Raw genomic sequence first — 18,861 nt, 5'->3', positions numbered from 1 at the left:
GAGCGTTGCATCTGTAAGAACCTAGAAGTGAGTGTGGGGGACGGTGATGTGAAGCTGTGATGTGAACGAGTGAGCTGAGCTCTGCAAAGCACTTTGTGCTCTTAGACTTGGGATTGTGATGAATACTTTCGGAACATCCTGGCCTGGCAACTCTCTTGCAGGCTGCTTGGAGCGGTTTCCCGCATTGAAGGCCCCCATGGCTGAACGGGGCAGGATCTGGGAGGGCTGATGGGCCGAGCTCAGCCGTAGCCCGGTTGGCTTGTCCAGAGATGGAATGCTCAGGTGGGAACGTTCAGGCAGCTCTCTTATCTTGCTCTGTGGGGCACTTGCTGGGGCAGACTTTGAACCGGAAGCTCTGAAGACAGGGAAGGTGGCTGCACTCCGCTAGGCAAGCACCAGGCAGCCCTCTCTGAGTCCGTCTCCCACTCTGGAAAAGGCACGAAACAGCCCCTCAGAGATGAGGTCACCAGAAGAGCCATGGGCTGACTGAGGGTGACTCACTGGATGGGAAGAGTGACTCTTCTGCAACCGCAAGGCCGGCTGACCTCTAGGAGGAGCAGGCTGTGAGACAGGCAGGCAGCGGAGGAGCATGGCTGGAGGCTGGCTTGCTACCCCCAGTTGTGCAGGCAGGGAGGGTCGGTGCTGGCAGGACCTGTGAGCCTTGCAAGTGGCCTTGCGCCTGTGTACACACACCTCCAGCCGGAGGAGCTGCTGGAGCTGAGATGGCGAATGTATTTTTATCCCACCCTTCTGACAAGGAGCTCCGTCTGATTGGACTGTCAGGAATTTCCCCCATTTTATTTCTGGGGAAAACCAGGTGCTTTACTGAGCTGTCATAGAGTGTGCTCCTAATCAGAGTTGCAGTCTTGTAAGCTCAGGGACTTCAGTGGACTTAGAAGGGTGTAACTCCACGTAGGATTGCTCAGTGATGTTTCCCAGAGCTTGGTGCTGTTCTGCCTAGTGGTGATTTGGCTGCAGTTATCCGTGCCTCGGTAGCATGCAAGTTAGATGACCACAGTGTGGGCGATGTGGGCTGCCTTTGTAAAAGGAGGTGGATGGTGAACTGGGTCTCCCCAGCGTAAAGGTATTTCACCCAGCCCCCAGCCAGGGACACACGTCCAAGTGCTGGTTTTTGCCCGGGAAGCCCCCGCCCTTTTTTGCCATGAAGCCTCCACTGACTTATTGGGACCCCGCATGGTTTTTCAGGATGAGCGCCGTCTGCAGATGGCTTGCCTCTGTGTAGTGACCCTGGATGCCCCATCCAAATATCAGCCACGGCTGGCTCTGCTTAGCTTCTGCGATCTGAGGAGACTGGGCTAGCCTGGGCCAGCCAGGTCAGGAAATCCCATGATGGGCTGAAATTGGTGATCGGAGTGCAAGACCAAGATTCGTGGGATGCATGTTCTAAATCTGTGCTCTTGATGGGGGACCCTTGCTGGGTGAACGTGGACCCCTGGCACCCTCAGTCTAACCTGTCTCACAGATGACCTGAAGAAGGGAGGTCTGGAAACTTAGGCCCTCAGAATCTTGTCAGTTTTGAAAGCGCCACGGGGCACTACTCTGCCTGTTCCACCTCCCGGGGAATGCTGGAGGGCTATGGGCATGCCTGTCATAATCTCTGCCTTGGCTCCTGGGGGAATGGCCTTCTGTTTGGTGGCCTGCCAGTCATTGCCAAGGCTTATGGGACAAGTCAGGTGAGAAAAAAGCACAACATTCTGGGCTGTGACTCCTCCCTGCCTTGGGTGAGAGACGGCATCAGTCCCTCTGACTAGCCTTCCAGCTAAGAGACTACCCAGGTCCCTAACTGTACCAGACATTCTTCAAGAAGCCAACCGTGGGAAATGTGTGGTGCTGCATTCCAAAAGCAATGACTTCGGTAGTTGTTGCCACTGCAGGCCAGAATACTGAGTTGGTCCCAAAACACAGATGGAACCACAGAATATAATTATTAATAAATGTAATCTGCAAACAGGCTACACTATAAGAGTGTGCACAGCGTGGAAGAAAACAATAACATCTAAATGACTAAACTATTTACACAACATGCTTTCCCAATAAATAGCCAAGTAGCTAAAATACCCAAAATACTTACACAAGCTTTAATTCTCTAATCTAGATGTAACCCGACTAGACTGACACCCAAAGTGCAGACAAAGTTTCAAGGTCCAGAAGGCAGGCAGCTTCTGGCCCAAAGATGAGGTTGGGGGGACCAGCTGGAACGAATGATCTTGCATGCCGAACTGCCAGCAGTTGACATGATACAGGTTGACCAGTGATGTGTGTTGCCAGGTAAGGCATGTGCTCAGGTAGTTTGGAGCTTTGCAAACTCACAGTTAAGCAAGCCACCTTCTCCCGCTAAGAGGACCTTGTGTTAATGACATGGCAAGGTAGAGGAGAACCCCCTCCTAGCTCTGGGCTTGAGGTTGGAAAGCCCCAAGATCTCGTCTGACTCCATCTGTCAGCCCCCCCCCCCCCCCAGTCTTGTCCAAAACTGCAACTCAGCCTAAACTTAAGTGCTCGGGGGAGGGCCTTCTATTGTTCTGCAAAGACAAACCCTGAACCCATGTTTTTGAAAAGTCAAGGAATGGCTAAAGAAAGGCCAGTTTCTTGACCATCATGGAACTTCCTCCCCCAGTATAGAATAGAATCATAGCATTGGAAGGGGTCATAGAGGCCTTCTAGTCCCACCCCTTGCTTAAGCAGGATCAGCCAAAAGCATCCAGGATAATTTTCTGTCCAGCTGCTGCTTGAAGACTGCCAGTGAGGGGGAGCTCCCCACCTCCTTAGGCAGCCCATCCCACGGCTGAACTAGACTCCTAGAATACCAGAGTGGGAAGGGGCCATGCAGGCCATCTAGTCCCACCACCTGTTCAGTGCAGGATCAGCCTCCAGCATCCAGGAGAAGGATCTGTCCAGCCGCTGCTTGAAGACGGCCAGTGAGGGAGAGCTCCCCACCTCCTTAGGCAGCCCATCCCACGGCTGAACTAGACTCCTAGAATACCAGAGTGGGAAGGGGCCATGCAGGCCATCTAGTCCCACCACCTGTTCAGTGCAGGATCAGCCCAAAGCATCCAAGAGAAGGATCTGTCCAGCCGCTGCTTGAAGACGGCCAGTGAGGGGGAGCTCCCCACCTCCTTAGGCAGCCCATTCCACTGCTGAACTAGACTCACAGAATCCTAGAGTGGGAAGGGGCCATGCAGGCCATCTAGTCCTACCCCCTGCTCAGTGCAGGATCAGCCTCAAGAATCCAGGAGAAGGATCTGTCCAGCCGCTGCTTGAAGACGGCCAGTGAGGGGGAGCTCCCCACCTCCTTAGGCAGCCCATTCCACTGCTGAACTAGACTCACAGAATCCTAGAGTGGGAAGGGGCCATGCAGGCCATCTAGTCCACCCCCTGCTCAGTGCAGTATCAGCCTCAAGAATCCAGGAGAAGGATCTGTCCAGCCGCTGCTTGAAGACTCTCGTGAGAAGAGCTCACATCCGGATCAAGTGGGACAGGCTCGGGCTGGGCAGCTCGTTATCAGGGCCGGAACAGAGCTCCTTAGCAGGCAGGCAGCAGGCCAGGAGGGCCTCGTCAGCAGGCCCAGCCTAGCAGGCCAAGAGGCCCTCATTAGCAAGCCCTCCACCACGTCCGAGGTCACCCACCTGGCTGCATGTGGAGGAGGAGGAGTGGGGAATCAAATCAGCCGTCCCAATTAGAGGCCGCTGCTCTTGACCAGAACACCAAGCTGGCTCTTGACTTGTTAACCCTGAGTTGATTTTGGGAAGGCTGCATAGAAATCTAATTAACAACAGCCATGATGATGGTGATGATGACGACACAGCAACACCGACACTGCAACAACACTGACGTCACGACAAGAACAACACCCCCCCCCATGTCTGCCTTCAGGAGGTGGCTTGGTGCCCCCGCTTGGACCTGCTCTCCCTTCTGCTCAACGTGTCCATCTCTGAGGATCAGGCAAGGGCAGTTTGGGTCTGCTGCAATCGCCAAGCCCTTGCCTGGTAATGGGGGGGGGCATGGGCAGCTTTTGACGGGGGCTATTTGTGCCTCTCTGCTCAATAGTTAGTCCCCCTGAAGCACGAGGCCAGCCATTGTGCCACTGCTCTGAACGGAGCAAGGAGAACCTGGACTGGGTGGCCCTCATTTGGTTTGGATGCTCTGGCCTGAAGTAGGAATGTAGATATGTCAGGAGTCCCAAAACGGAACTAGCCGTGTGGATCCGGATAACGGGCAACCGTGGCGTTCTAAGCAGATGCCAAAGCAGAGGGATGTGCGCATCGCTCCACATTCCCCGGATTTTGGAAGAGACGCTTTACACTCTGCGGGTACCAACTTGCTGGTCGTCCCCGGCCCCAGAGAAGCCCGCCTGGCCTCGACCAGGGCCAGAGCCTTTTTGGCTCTAGCCCCCACCTGGTGGAATGAGCTCCCGGAGGAGCTGCGTGCCCTGTGGGAGCTTTCAGCGTTCTGCCTGCAAAACGGAGCTCTTCCGCCAGGTCTATGGCTGAGGCCAGCGCAGCAAGAAGATCTGCTGCCCCCCCCCTGGTGTTAAGCGGTGTAGTGCTAGAGCATCTATCACCTATGCTCCCTCTTCCCACCCCCTGTTAGATGTTAGGGGGGGGGGGGTTAGGTGGTTGAATCCCACCATGTTTGTTTTCTGGTTTTGTAGTTCTGTGTTATTGTATAGATTTTTATGTCCAGGGGGTTGTAATGGGGTTTCGTAGGGTTTTTATTTGGACTAACTGTAACCCGCCAAGAGGCGGTTCTGTGAGTGGCTGGTGATAAACACAAAGAATATAAATGAATAAATAAAGTGAATAAAATAAGTGTGTCTTTGCTGCCCTCTGGAGGATGACAGGGGTGTGTGCAGTGACTGTTTCGTAGGCCAGCCCCACCAAGCCTTCCGTTCTGCAGGAGGGCGTCCAGTTGCATTGTTCATTGGACTTTTTTCCTGCAGTGTGATTCCATTGTGTATTTATCCTGCCTGTAGTCAAACTCTGCCTTCAGCCTCTTGAAACACGCTTTCCATCTGCTGGCTCAGCCGCTGGGTTTTACTGTTTGCACTCCTCGTTGGGGCTGCATCTGTCTGCTCCAGCAGAGGGCGCCTTTCTCTAAAGAGTTATTTGCATTTTGCTGAGCCCGGAGCTCTGCTACAGCCCGAGAAGTAACGTTTCTGGACATTTCGAAGCCAAGAGGAAAAAGTATTTATTTTCAAAAAGCCCAAAACAAACTAAAGACCCCACAACGTTTTTAAGATGAGACACATGGGAATGTACTGGTGATTGAGAGTGGGGCAAAAAATGCATATGGTTGCATTGGTTGAAGCATAAATTAATTTTTCTGCCTTGATGACAATGTAGCATGTCAAGCAAATGTAACATTTAAGGTGGTGTTAACTCTTGTTTATCAAATGTAGAAGGATAAAGGCTTTCGCTTTCTGCAAACATAATTACAAATATACTCAGCACTAAAGTGAACGAGAGAGCTGTAAACTGTTCTGCCCTTTGCTATCCTAATTCACAGATTCTGAAAGAACAAAAATAGATTTTGTGTGCGGGATTCAGTCTCCCCAAAATTTTGATTAGAACCTTTTGATCAGACTTTAGTTCTGGGTGGTTAAAGTATTTTCTTAAAATGCATTTCTCACATATCAAAGTGAAAATATTCTGATGGCGTTATTTTTAGCGGTCCCCAAATTATTGGAAAAATTGAAGCCAAAGTCTTTGCATAGCTAGACTTCATTACGCACACTTACCACAGCCTTTGGTTGCCTGGAAAAGTACACAAGGATATCCCCATATCTTAATCCCTGCAGGCTTGAGAGTTTCACTCAGGTATCTAAGACTGGCAGTGAATATCAGTGTGTTGTGTTAACTCATTAAGCGGCCATCAATTCTTGATGGTTATGTTGTTACCCGTCCTGCAGGCTGAGGAAGGACGGACTGTCAAAGTGCAGCTTGTGGCCGGGGTGGGGCCCCCTTGCCATATCCCCTGGCTGTGTTGCTTTGGCGATTATAAAGCTGTGGGTCTGCTTTGCGTATGAGCCGGTGTGAATGCGAAACAACGGCCCAGACGTGCACATCGGAGACAAACGTGATCTTTAAAAGCCAGAAATTGGTCTTGAAGGGAGTGCTGCCTCTGGGGAGAGGGCATTCCCCCCAGATTGTGCTCCCAGGTGGTGGTGGGACTCATTTTGCAGGACCTGGCTCATACTTGGTGGGATATACTGGCTGTGATGACTTCTCCAACGTTCTACATTGACCGGGGGGGGGGGGGAGACTAGAGGGCCTGGAGGGCCCCTTCCCACTCTGGGGTTCTGTGCCGATTGTGTAGCCTTTCTTAAGCCTTCTCCTGAAGGGTTGGTCCTGCAGATAGAGCGAATGAGTGAGCAGCCTGCGCTCCCGTCTTGTAGTGGGGAGAGGCGGACTGCTGGCGAATCTGTGCCATGAGCGGCCCCGAGCTGTCGGTTGCAGATGGGTGCCTGCCAGCCTTCTTCTGGACTGCCTCCACCCTCGTTTAAATCCGAGCGAGGAGATAATTAGGCTCCATTAGCAGGCTTTCCTTGCCGGTGGTGGCTTTTGCGGTTTGCGTCGTCTCGAGTCATGGATTATTTCTGCCCCGGTTAATGCCGTAGATGGCCGTGCTGCTTGTGGCCCGGTTGTGCCCCCCTCACGGCAGCCCATGGTGGACCCCCGATAGCCGCTGGGTGTCGTCTGCGGAAACTGGGCTCCACTGCTCGGGGTGCAGTTAGAAAGCGCTCCCTCTGGGCCAGGGCCAAGCTCTCCCTCCCGCTTCCTCTGTGGCCCGCCTCGTGGCCAGAGGTCTCTTGCCTGGCCCAGCTCCAGCCCCTCCCCTTTTGGGCTCTGTGCTGTGCTGTTGATTGCAAAGGCTGGGCTGCTGATGAGGTGCCCACACAGGGCCCAGTCCACGAGCTTCAGCCCTGGAAAGGCGGATAGTGAAACAGGAACCGGGCAGTATAGGAGAGGGCATGTGGGGATGCTGGGGAAGCACATTGCTCTCTCTAATGGTGCTCTTCAGTTAGGTCCCGGAAGGATCCCCCAGGGACTCTGCCCCCCGCCCCACTTTTCCTAGGCATCAGGGCATTTCGCCCACCCACCAAAAATACTGCCTCTCTTTGGGCACTCTAGTCTGCTGATCCCCCTGTTGGCCAGCTGTGGCCTGAGAAGTGCCTGGAGACCTGTGGGTGGGATTTGGGGAAGTCTGTGGCACTACAGTCTGTGGCCTACCACGGAGTTTGCCCTCTAAGGCTGCCACTTTCTCCAGAGATGGTCCTAGGGAACTCCAGCTTCCACCAGGAGATTGGAAACCCTGCTTTGGCCCCTCCTCTCTCTCTCTCTCTGGGATTGGTGTGCTGTGCTGGCCTCATGGGGTGATGGCTTCCGCGTGTTCTCTGTTTCTGTTGCACACAGGTTTGGGCTGTGTTAATCTGCTCTCTGTGGGACTCCTTTTCTGGTAGTGTATATATGCATGCATGCGCCACTGGCTCTGTGAAAGGGCTTGTTCCGCGCCCGGAAGGCACAAGGTGTGCTACCTCCCCTCAGCAAGTTCCTGCTCCAAGGATGCGGGTAAGACAAAATAGAAATTCATTTTTAGAGCCCATCCTTTCTCCACCCTCAGGGCGGGTAACAACATAAGATAACAATCAAGAAAAATATAAATTCATATATAAGTATTCAATGAAACATTTATATTTCAGTAGCCCCCGACTACTTTAGGTTTGTGGGGAGGGTCCGATCCCTGGAAGGCAGCTCTTCCCTCAGTTCCTGGCAGCCCTTCTCTGTGATCTGTCCGGGCCTCAGCTATGGTGGATCAGGGCCTCTTCTTCCACGGGCCTCAGACCAGCCCTGTCTAGCAGATCCTCCGGACGTGGTTCAGGTGCCTGTGCTGGAGCCCCCTTTGACGGCTCCTTATGGCTTCCCTTTCTGAAGGCAGACCCCTTCCGGATGCTGGGCCCCCTCGGCCACCAAGAGCAGGGGTGCTCCTACAGGTGAGTCAAGAGCCCGAAGGAGTCCTCAGAGAGAGGGAGAATCAAGCCAGTGAGCATCTGACTGCTGAGATGGGCTCAGAACTGACTGAGCCAACCTGGCCACTGGCCTTGTGAACTCTGGCAGGTGGAGGTGTGACTGGGCTCTCTGAGCAAAAACGGACTTGACTCATATGGTGAACCCCGGCAGATCCGTGAAAGGCCTTCGTCCCGATGGGGCCCCAGAGGAATGATGCCCTGCCCTGCCCTGCCCTGCGGACATCATGGCGCATTTGCGTGTGGAGATTCTTGGGATGGGGCAGGCCACTTGGCACCATGATTTGCCGGTCGCTTCCATTGCTGCAGCGGTGCTGCTCCAGCCGGGGGTTCCATGTTGTTTGGCGCCTGGGTGCTGGGCTGGTTTTGCTGGTGCGGCAGGCCGTCCATCCCTCGTTCCTCTGCGCAAGGCCTGAGCATGCTGGGACATGGCATGAAGGGAAAGCAGACGCGGGTGATGGCCTGCACGGCCACTTCAGTCGCATCTGTCTCTTGTTATAGCGCAACACTTTTCCCAGCCGTGTCCCAGATGGAGAGGACACTTCCAAGAGGTTCACCGGCCAGCCATGGTGCGCTGCTGGCCAGCTCCCCTAGCGGGGGCCACTATGTGCATGAGGCTTATGGCGGATTGTAAAGATGATTCACGGCCTCTTTGAATATCCAGTTTGGAGGGGCTAGCATTTCTCTCGCCCTGCTCTGGGGCTGGCTCCCATCGCCCCACACATGGTGCCAATCAAGTGTCCTTCCGACTTGAAAAGGCCAGGGAGAGGCAGCACTGCCTGCTGACGCACGGCTTTTGTTCTGCGGGAATTGTTTCCATCGTGCTCACAAAAAGGAGGAAAATGAAAACTGTCACTTATGGCTGGCTTTTTCAGTGGGGTGGTGGAGGTCTGTGGGGGCGGCAGGCATTCTGGGTGGCTCTGCCATTTCCTGGGACTCTCACAGGCCACACATCAACCCCCCCCCCGGGCTTCTTCTCTTTTGGCCGCTCAGGGTAATGGTCATGCGCCCTAATGAGAACCTTGTGACCAAACTGCTCCCCGGCAGGCCGGCCTCTTTCTTGGCTGAAGAATTCGGGCCTAGAACTGCTGGCCCTTGGGGCTCCGAGGGGACCGGGTTTGCTTCCCCGCCTGCCCCCCCCCCCGCTTTCCACTTGTTGGCTGGAAAACTAGCCACTGGGGGGGGGGCGCTTAGGTCAGACCATTATTTTGTGGCTTTTCCTAGGCTGTTTAGGGCACGGATGACTAGAGGCGTAGAATATATATAAAAATTTTATATTTAATGTTCATGGAATTTTATTTTTCTACAACAAAATTGCCAGTGTATTGAATCCTTGAGGGACAGCGCCAAGCCGATGCCCCTGGTGCTTCCTTAGCACATGTGCTGCACTGCCAGCTCCATGCCTCCGCCGTCTTCCTATTGTGCCTGCTGGCTGCAGAGAGCTCTGCTGTCGGTGGAGCTGTCAAGAGTCTTCCTCTGAGGCCTCCCACCGAGGAGGGAGGGCAATCAGTGGTGTGGCCGGTGTGTGGCCGTGGTTTGAGGAGGAGATAAAAAGGCCAGCCACAAGGGAAGAGGCGAGTCAAAAGGACAACAGGAGGCAGGCAGGGGATGAAAGGCCGCGCCAACCCTGCAGGCTTCCCTTGCAGAAAGCAACTCTCCTTCTGATTTAATAGCTGCGTATGTCTGCAGCAGGGGTGGCCAGACTGTTCCTCCCCAGATGCCCATGGACTACAGTTCCCAAGAGCCCCTGCCAGCACATGGCGATGGCAGTCCATGGACATCTGGAGACCGCAGTCTGGCCACCCCCGGCAAAAGCTCATGGTTTGTTCCTGCACTCCACAAAACCTCCAAAAGGCAATCCCCCCCCCTCCCCAGCCTGTTCCTCAGTCCTTCACATCTCTTGTTGGAAGGCCTGGATAAGGGCTGGTTTACCTGCTCAGCCAGTATGTGCCCTGTGGCCCTTCCTACGGGCCCTCCTGGGCAGTTGCCCTCAAGAGAATAAACAGGCTCCAAAGGGAAATGGGCCCCGGAGGGACAGCCGGCAGGGCAGCAGCACTGTAGCAGAATCAAGTGAGAAGGAGGGTTGTGCCCTTTGGTGGCCGCGCCAGCTGGCTGCTCCGGGGCTGGAATGGCTGCTTTGGCCACGGAAGCGCACAACCCCGAGCTGCCACGCAGACTTAGCGCCTTGAAACTCCGTAGGGACCTTGGGTGGTTAGTTTCCCACTGTGGCTGGCGTGGAGCCGTGGTCCAGAGTGGTGGCCTCTGATCTGGGGAGCTCGGCTTGACTCCCCGCTCCTCCCCCACATGTAGCCGTCTGGGTGACCTCGGGCTACTCATCGTCTGGTTAGAGCTGTTCTCACGGAGCAGTTCTGGCAAATAGGTGGTGAATTGCCTTTTACTTGAGGTCAAGAGTTAAGTTTGGCTTTCCTAAAATATAGAGGGCATATTAGTTGCATTCTCAAATGCGCCTGTTTCGGTTATCTCATACTTGGTGAAGAATCAGCCACATCTAGATAGTAATCCCATGATTAAAATAGGAGGACAAGAGAAGACTCATACGAAAATGCATTGCTGTGATAAGAGAAACATTTCTCCGGATGGAAGTCGCAGAAAACGATTGGGTGGGATTTCTGCTTTTATGGGACTGGGATTTGTATGGAAATTCCCTGGAAGCAATTTGAGACAATAACCTGTAACTTGGTTTCCTTTAAAATAGGATTCTCTATGAAATATTACGAATTCAGATAACTTTAGTGCTTGTTTTTGTCATTTGTATTTTCTAACGCCTTGCCTAATAAAAAGAGAACAATTTCTTTTTTCAGCTAAGGTCTCTGGAGGGATTTTCAGCTTACTTTGCCGATTTTAGTTCAAAGATCAGACTTCAACGGTTATCTAATTTTGTACCATCTGATTCAAGTGTTGCTAGACAGCCTTTAAGAGAGAGATCCTGGAGATATCTGGCACTGAATTTGTTATCTAGAACAAAGTTTGAGTCCAGGGACACTTTTAAGGCCAACAACATTTAATTCTGGGGAGAAGCTTTCGTGTTTGAATACAACTTTGCTCGTCTTCCAGGTGTCTCTGGATTCAGACTCTGTTCTGCTGCTTCAGACCAACATGGCCACACACCTCAATCTGCTTTAACTGGATACATTCTTTGGGAACTTTAAAATCCTGATTCTCTCTAGTCTAATGGATGCGGGAGTAAAACATCCTGCTACAGCTGAAGGACTTCTGGTTTCCCGCACTACCTTAGGCAGTCAAACTTGAGTCCCCACAGCCCGACCATTGTGCAGAGTGTACGTGTCCTTCCAGGCAGCTCTGCGGAGAGAGATGTTGTGATGCACATGGGTGCCCGCCTATGCCAGGCTTGCCTGCTGCAGCTTTGAAGGGAGGGTGACTTTTTTGGAAGCTTGGGATCCATCTTAGACCCTTTGAAACATGGTATTTAAAGGATGTCCATAAACTTCTTATGGAGCACTTAAAATACAGCTGGGCAGCCCATTTTACAGCTGGCGTGCCAGGTGGAGTGGGATGGGATGGGGGACCATGATGTGCTCCAGAACCGCAAGGGAACAGCTGAGGCTAAAATGGTTTCTGGAAACTTCCTGAAAGCTTTCTGGAAGATGCCCTTAATAGCACATGAACTGACTCAACATGTTTGGTGTTAATATTATGGCAGTACTTTTGTGTTCAGCGCTTGAATTGAAATATTTGCATGATTTGAATGTTATAGATAGGTAAATCCAAGGTACTTTGTGGAGGTTATTGAAAAAGACCAAAGGCTGCCTCCTTTTGGAATACCCAAAGAACCAAGGACAGAGTGGTCCAGGGACACCTCTGCTCCATGGAGGTCATTGCTTTCTGTGGCTTCAGTTGCACATCCCTTTGGTGAGTATAGCATCCAGCCTGGAAACAGGAGAGAAATAAATACAGATTTGGCTTTGGGTCCAGCCAATGAGTGAGTTTGGCTCACCCCCCCCCCCCCGCCACCGGATTTACAAATCTGTAAGTCACCCGAGAAGGATATGAAGCCCTGGCAGACGTGCAGCGAAGTCTTTATAGCCCCGTCTCTGCTTCTTTCCCAGCATGAGAACTTCACAATGGATGACTGAATGTTGGGCTTAGGCCGAATTGTACTTAATGTAATAGTTTTATCATTTTATTGCTATAGTTTATCCTGATGTGTTATTTTACGGTGGTGTCCTCTTCCCTGAGTTGCATGAGAGAGGGTGGGAAATAAGTGTAGAACAATAATAGTGATCGTATTAAATACACCTTTGAACCGGCTATGCAGCCTTAATATTACGTTGGCACCCAATTCTTGTGACTTCCGAAAGCACAAGTATCAGCGAGGGCAAGATGCGTGTGGGAAAGCTTGGTGGGTGTGCCTCAGAGTTGGGCCCCCGCTAGCAGCGCCTGTGCCCGAGGGTCGTGCCCCTGCCACCTCTGAACAGCTCTCGCCTCGAAAAGCCTGCCGGGCCGGGCCGCCAGGAGTGGGCCGTGACTTGGCAGCACTTTCTACCGCCAAACCGAGACACACCCGGCCGAGGCATTCTTGCCCGCTGCTTCTAGGCTGGCAGTGGGTTCGCGATCCCTCCGCAGGCCTCCGTGGAAGGTCTAGAAGCCCTTTGCGCTGCAAGGGTGAGCCTGGAGGGGGGGGGCTCCGAGCCCAGCCTTCCTCCTGCCTCCTGCCGGTGTTGAAGCCCCTCTTTCTACGGCTGCCCCAAGGCTGTGAAGGCCACCGTCTCTGTGGCGTTTTCCGCGGATGGGAGGTCGCTGAGGACTCCTCGACCTCTTCCAGGCCCTGCCGTGACTGTTTTCAGGCATGCACATGCCGGGGGAGGGACCAGCTTGTTCTCCTTTATTTTTAACATTGCCAGTAAACAAAATGCTGCTGCTTAATGGGGAGAAAATGCCTGAGGCTTAAAAACCACAGCAGCATTTTTGACTTGTTGAAGTCCAGCCTTTTGTTCTCCTTATTAATTAGAACCAAAGTGAGACAGCCACTGCTTCTCCGTCCCCAGAAGGTGGACCCCGGGCGGCAGCCTGTAGGAGCCCCGCTTTCTCTTCCGCCCCCTGCTCCCCTCAGTCCCTGTTCCAGGCGGCCCATCGGTCATGCAGCGGCCAAGGGCCGGGCTCAGGCTGGCCAGTCGCCCCTCCAGGCGGGTCAGAGTTCTGAGCAGACCCTTTTACCAGCTTGTGCTGTGACCGGATTGTTGAAACAAAGTGCATGAATTATGCCCCATTTCCTGCCCGTGCCTCTCTTGCCAGGACTGGCCTAAGAACAAGAAGAAGAGCTGGGTTTTATTCCTAATTTTTCACTACCCAAAGGAGCCTCAGAGCAGCATACGATCGCCTTCCCATTCCTCTCCCCACAACAGAGGCCCTGTGAAGATGGCCGGGAGAACAGCTCCAAGAGAACTGTGACTGGCCAAGGTCCCCCAGCTGGCTGCATGTGAAGGAGGGGGGGGGGGAGAATCAAACTCGGGTCTCCAGATTTGAGGCACCCGCTCTTCATCATGCCCACTCCTGGCTCTGAGGGGGGGGCCTGTGCCTGAGGCTTGCCTGGGAGCCATTTTGGCCACCTGGCCTCTGCGCTGTGCTCCTCCAAGGGATGGGCAGGAGGGGAGGAGCTGCAGCTGTTGATGGCTGGTCTGGTAGGCCTGGCGGGGGGGGGGGGGCTCCTGCGTCTTAGCCAGCTGGATCCCTTGCGTCCATCCCCTTGCCTCCCACGGTGGCCAAGCAGCTCTTCCTCTGGAGGGCTCAAGAGCAGGGCGGAGAGGCTTCCTGGGACGGGGGCTCAGAGGGGGACAGGGAAGAGACCTGTAGTCACTGTGGCCTCCCCGCGGCCAATGTGCCTCGTCCCCATGGGAAGGAGTCTGGGCCTGTGTCCATCCCAGTCCATCCCCCGGCAGCCCAGTCCACATCCCAATTGCTGTTTGCGTGAAGAAGTATTTCCTTGGGAGGCCCTCGACCTCCGTGGAGGACGCCCGGTGTCCGTGGGAGGAGCTCATGTGTCCTCACAGCCCTCTGATACGGCGGCCTCGCGGCTGGGCAGGCCAAGGGAGGAGAGCTGCTGTGCCCGGGGGGCTCTTCGGTTGGGAGGGGCTCTGGGGCCTGAGCAGGGAGAGGCAGGGTGCCGGCTGGAGCTCTTGCGCCAGCTCCTCCCAGAAGCAGCTGCTTGGGCTCCACGGGTTGAAGACCTGTCTTCTGGCCTCTCATGCCTCTGGACCTCTTGGCCTAACAGGCAGCTTGGCTAAGTACTGGTCCCGAGGGAGACCCCTGAGGAAATAGGCAGAGGCAGGCCCCTCTCTTCCTCCGCAGACCCCATGGATGGGCGGGGAGGGGGGAGAGGGCTGAACCAGGCCACTTTTTCTCCGGACCGCTGTGTATACGTGAAAGGGCCACTAGATGGCAGGCTCAGCCCTCCTTTCGGAAACCCACTCCTGCTGTGCTCCCCCCCCCCCCCCCGAAGGTTTGGGCTGGCCTGGGCAGTGCTGAGAGGGGGGCAGGCCAGGGACTCAGGCTAGGGAGGGGGGGCAACTCTTGGATGATGATGATGATGATGATGATGATGATGATGATAGCCATTCAGATCCCATGGCCCAGCTGTCTCCACGTCTTCTGATCTTGTACGGCCTCCCTTAGCTGGGCCGTGTCCTGGCTGGTGCCGATTTTGACCGGGTCTAGCCACTGTGTTCTTTGTTGGCCTGGTTTCCTTTTACCACCGACCAGTTTGTTCCGGTTTAATAAACCGTGCTAAATATATAAATGAAGAATTCCACTGACCAGTCCTTGCACGATTGCTCTCTCTGCTGGGTTGGATCGCTTGACGGGGCCAAAGTACAGGAGCCCGAGCATGGTGGTTTGGCCTTCCAGTGACAGATCAGGCTCTCGCATTTCCTGGTTTGTGACTTTTTGGCCTTTTGTCAAATGAGATTTCCCAGCCTCCTTTCCCTTTTGCAAAAGGGGCTGAAACAGCATTCTGTATTTTATAACATTATTTTGTGTTATTGTATTTTATAACAGTATTGTATTAGTAATTTAATGTTGAGATTGTAAATGGTTCACTGTATATCTAGTTTTTGTAACCTGCCCTGATCCCCTGTGGAAGGGCGGGCTAAAGTCTAAAAACAAATAAATCATCAAAATAAAATAAAGGCCATTTTCTCTCATCCCTCATCCCCCCCCCCTCAGTATGTAATTATGCTGGGCAGTCAGGCAGGTCTGTGGTGAAGCCTGTAAGCTGACCTGGCCACCCTGGCCATGGTTGGCACCTGCCCTGCAGCTGTCTTGGCCTGAACCCACCAACTCAGCAGCAGGCAGGTTCTGCACCCGGGTGCCCTGGGCCTCAGCTGGGCCCTCCTGACGGCTGGGGGCAGCAAAATACATGGTGTCCTGCTGGCTACTCCTGAGCAGCTTGTCCAAAAAAGCCCGTGGGGACAAGCAGAGAGAGGACGGTTCTAGCGATGGTAAAGAGTGCAGGAACCCCACTCCTAATTCATGGGGAAAAATTAAACATTGGCAGGAAATACTTGCAACTTGTTTACGGCTTCAATAGTATCAGATAGCTAGTTCTGAACTAGGTGGGTGGAAAACCCCAGGGAATGGGGCTGGGGTGCAGGGGGAAAAGCAGGAGATATTTTTCTAGAAGGTGTGGGGGGGGGGCTCCCCCAGATTTCCTCAACCCCGAGGCTGCCTGTTTCAGGGCAGGCAATGGGCATATTGAGCCAGCTGCTGGCCTGGGGGGGGGACTTGGGGGTTGCTGCTGCTTTGCCCTCCCCCAGACTTCCAGCCCCTGGTGGAGAAGAAACAGGCAAGTGGCGGGAGATGGGGGAAGGCGGAGGGGCTGCTGCTGCTCCCCAGAGGGGAAAAGCAGGCAAACAGCAGGGGAGGACAAGGAGGCAACTCTCCCTCCCCCCCCTCTTGTGGGTCTTCACTTGCAAAGTACAGTGCCAGTCACGTGGCATCCAGAATGGGACTGCTGGTCATGCTGATGAAATGCAGAGGCACAAATGTTTGAGTTTCTTACACGCAGTGTAGTGATCAGCCTGCAGCCTGCCTGGCCTTCTGAGTGTGTCCCTTCGCTTTTGGCCATTGGAGAGGCAGGGGAACCAGTGCGTTCCATCTGAAGGCAGCCCACGCAAGGAACCACGCATGCAGAAAGCCAGTGCGGTGTCGAGGCTAAGAGCAGCGGCCTCTAATCTGGAGAACCGGGTTGTGGGAAGAGGGAGGGACGGTGGTTGTAAGCTGCTTGGACACTCCTTTGGGCACTGAACAGGGGGGAATAAAAAACAACTCTTCTTTGGCGAAAGAATTTTTGGCTAAACTTCCGGAAGAAGTTCCTGACAGTCAGAGCGGTTCCTCAGCGGAACAGGCTTCCTCGGGAGGTGGTGGGTTCTCCATCTTTGGAGATTTTTAAGCAGAGGCTGGAGAGCCATCTGGCGGAGAGGCTGATTCTATGAACTTAGGCAGATGGTGAGTGGGTGGGCAGGAGGGGTTGTGTCTGAGCTTGGCTCCTGTGGCCCTTTCTTCATGCCCAGGGAAATGCTAATCACCACTTTGGGATCAAAAGCTGAATTTCATCCAGGCCAGACTGGCCAGGGATTTTTTTTTTTGCCGGGGAGGGGGGGGGCATCATCTGGGCATGGACTTGGGGGTAGACTAGATGACCTTAGAGGTACCTTCCAACTCTATGGTTCTGTGATTCTCCTTCTAGATAGTCCGGATCTCAATTCTCTTTCCAGTTGGCCAGTGGATGGTCTTGCCTGACCACCAGCCTCCCCTCCCCCCCTCCAGTTGTCCTCTAGCTATACGGTGCCGCATGGCTGGGTTTTTGTTTTTCCCTTTCCAGTCCGGTTTGCCTTCTCCAGCTTTCTCTGTCTCACCCCTCCACATGCCTGCAGAGCCTGCCGCTCTCACCTCCCTGGCTTCCCCCCGGAAGTAGCCGTGATGGGGTTACTGCAGTGGGGATTTGGGTGCTGCTGCAGCCTCACCGGGTTATTTTCATTGGCCTGTTTCAGTGGTCCTTGGTGGAGAGCCAAGCTGGCTGCTGGGGAGGGTACCTGCGCCTCTTAACGACCCGGCTCTGTGCCTCCCCCAGGTCTGTCTACGATGGGGAGGAGCACGGGCGCTTCATGGAGAAGCTGGACGCACGCATCCGGAATCACGACCGTGAGATCGAGAAGATGTGCAACTTCCACTACCAGGGCTTTGTGGACGCCGTCACAGAGTTCCTGAAGGTCCGGGCTGAAGCCCAGAAACTCAAGGCAAGGAAGCCCCCTGGTCCTGGTGGGCACTGGGCCCCTTTGGATGTTTGCCATGTCGGGTGTTGCTGCTTATAGATGGGCCTGTTGAGGCTGCTGCAGAAAGTGCCATGCAGAGGGAATGGGAGGGACTGCTCTAGAGAGTGTGTGCCCGACCCAACTCCCTGCCTCTGGCGCGTCCAGCGTGTGGCATGCTTTCCAGCCCTCGTTGGGACTCTCAGGTGGGGCTGAGGCAGACGGTGTGCTTTGACCAAGCCAAAGGCGAGATGAGGGGGTGAGGAATCGGCAGCTCCCAGCCCCAGCCCTCTTGTCTGCCTGGCAGAAGCAGGCCTCTTCCCTGATGTCCCCAAACAGGGAAGGCGATGGGGGACAGCCCTCATCTCGCGGGGCTGGGCCACTTGTCCCAAGCCCCTTTCTCTTTTGGGAACTGCACAGGATTTGGAGGTCATACAGAATTTGTCCCCAAGATGACTTGGCACCTTGGCCTATCCGGTCGAGACTGTGTGGCATGACCCCTGCACATGATGCCATGCTGGGGTTGATTTTCTGCCTCTCTTGGGTTTGATTCCAGTCTGCAACCCACTATCCCCCCCCCCCCCCGAAATCTAGTACAGGATTGGGAGGAAGAAGCGCAGATCCCATGGTGAATGCTTGCGCTCTTAACACTGGGGGGGGGGGGGCATCAGATCTTCCTCGCCGCATTGCCCTCAGCCATAGGCCTGGCGGAAGAGCTCCATCTTGCAGGCCCTGTGGAATGCTGGAAGCTCCCACGGGGCCCTTAGCTCTTCCAGGAGCTCATTCCACCAGGTCGTGGCCAGGACCGAGAAGTAGATGCGCTCCTGAGATATCTGTGGAAACATGATGGTTTTGCATTGGGCTTTAGACGAGGCTTCAGCCAGTCTTCCCTGATTGGGCAGGAGGCAACAGCCCTGACCTGCCCAGCCCAGCCTCATCAGATCTCAGAAGCTAAGCAGGGTCAGCCCTGGTGAGGACTTGGAGGGGAGACCTGCAAGGAAGTCCAGGGTGGTGATGCGGAGGCAGGCCAGGGCAACCCCCCTCTGAACCTCTCTAGCCCGTCCAGGGGTCCCTCCAGCGGGCACCATGGTCAGCCGTCTCCCTGGTCACGGCCAGAAGCAGCCCAAGAACCTGGCCACAGTGAGTTTTAAACAATTCCCTGATTTCCAGGATCAGCTTTCAGGGTGGGGGTGAAGCTCACAAGGCAGGTCTCCCCGGTTTGTATTGCTGAGTTTTGTTTCCTCTTTCCCCTAGCCCAGCACCAAGGCTGCCCACAGTGCACAAACTCAAATGCCGTGTGGCTTTCTTTTCACAGAACCAAGTGACCGACACGAACCGAAAGTTGCAGACAGAAAGCAAGAAGGTGAGCCCGGGGGTCCATGCTGGAAGAAGCAGTTGGTCTTGGGGCCAGATGGGCTGGTGTTCTGGGTTGGGGAGCCCTCTCCCCCCCCCCCCAGTGGGAAAGTCTGCCTGTCCATCTCTGCCTGCCTCCCCCAGTGGGAAGGTCCATGCCTGCCCGTCTCTTCCACAGTGAAA

The 18,861-nt window shown here is 54.4% G+C and overlaps 1 protein-coding gene across 2 annotated transcripts in view; it reads left to right on the top strand.

The window, feature by feature from the left end:
• Nucleotides 1-18,861, top strand: part of EXOC6B (exocyst complex component 6B) — a 131,903-nt gene that overhangs the window by 2,655 nt on the left and 110,387 nt on the right. For both annotated transcript variants that reach the window (XM_077301354.1, XM_077301355.1), the window contains exons 2-3: nt 17,148-17,313; nt 18,641-18,688. In XM_077301354.1, the coding sequence (XP_077157469.1) occupies nt 17,148-17,313; nt 18,641-18,688 (214 nt within the window). The remainder of the gene's footprint in view (nt 1-17,147; nt 17,314-18,640; nt 18,689-18,861) is intronic.

The sequence above is a fragment of the Paroedura picta genome, chromosome 10, assembly GCF_049243985.1.
Source record: "Paroedura picta isolate Pp20150507F chromosome 10, Ppicta_v3.0, whole genome shotgun sequence".
Lineage (NCBI taxonomy): Eukaryota > Metazoa > Chordata > Lepidosauria > Squamata > Gekkonidae > Paroedura > Paroedura picta.
Note: the sequence above shows the minus strand (reverse complement) of the source record. Positions and strands in the feature narration are given on the sequence as shown.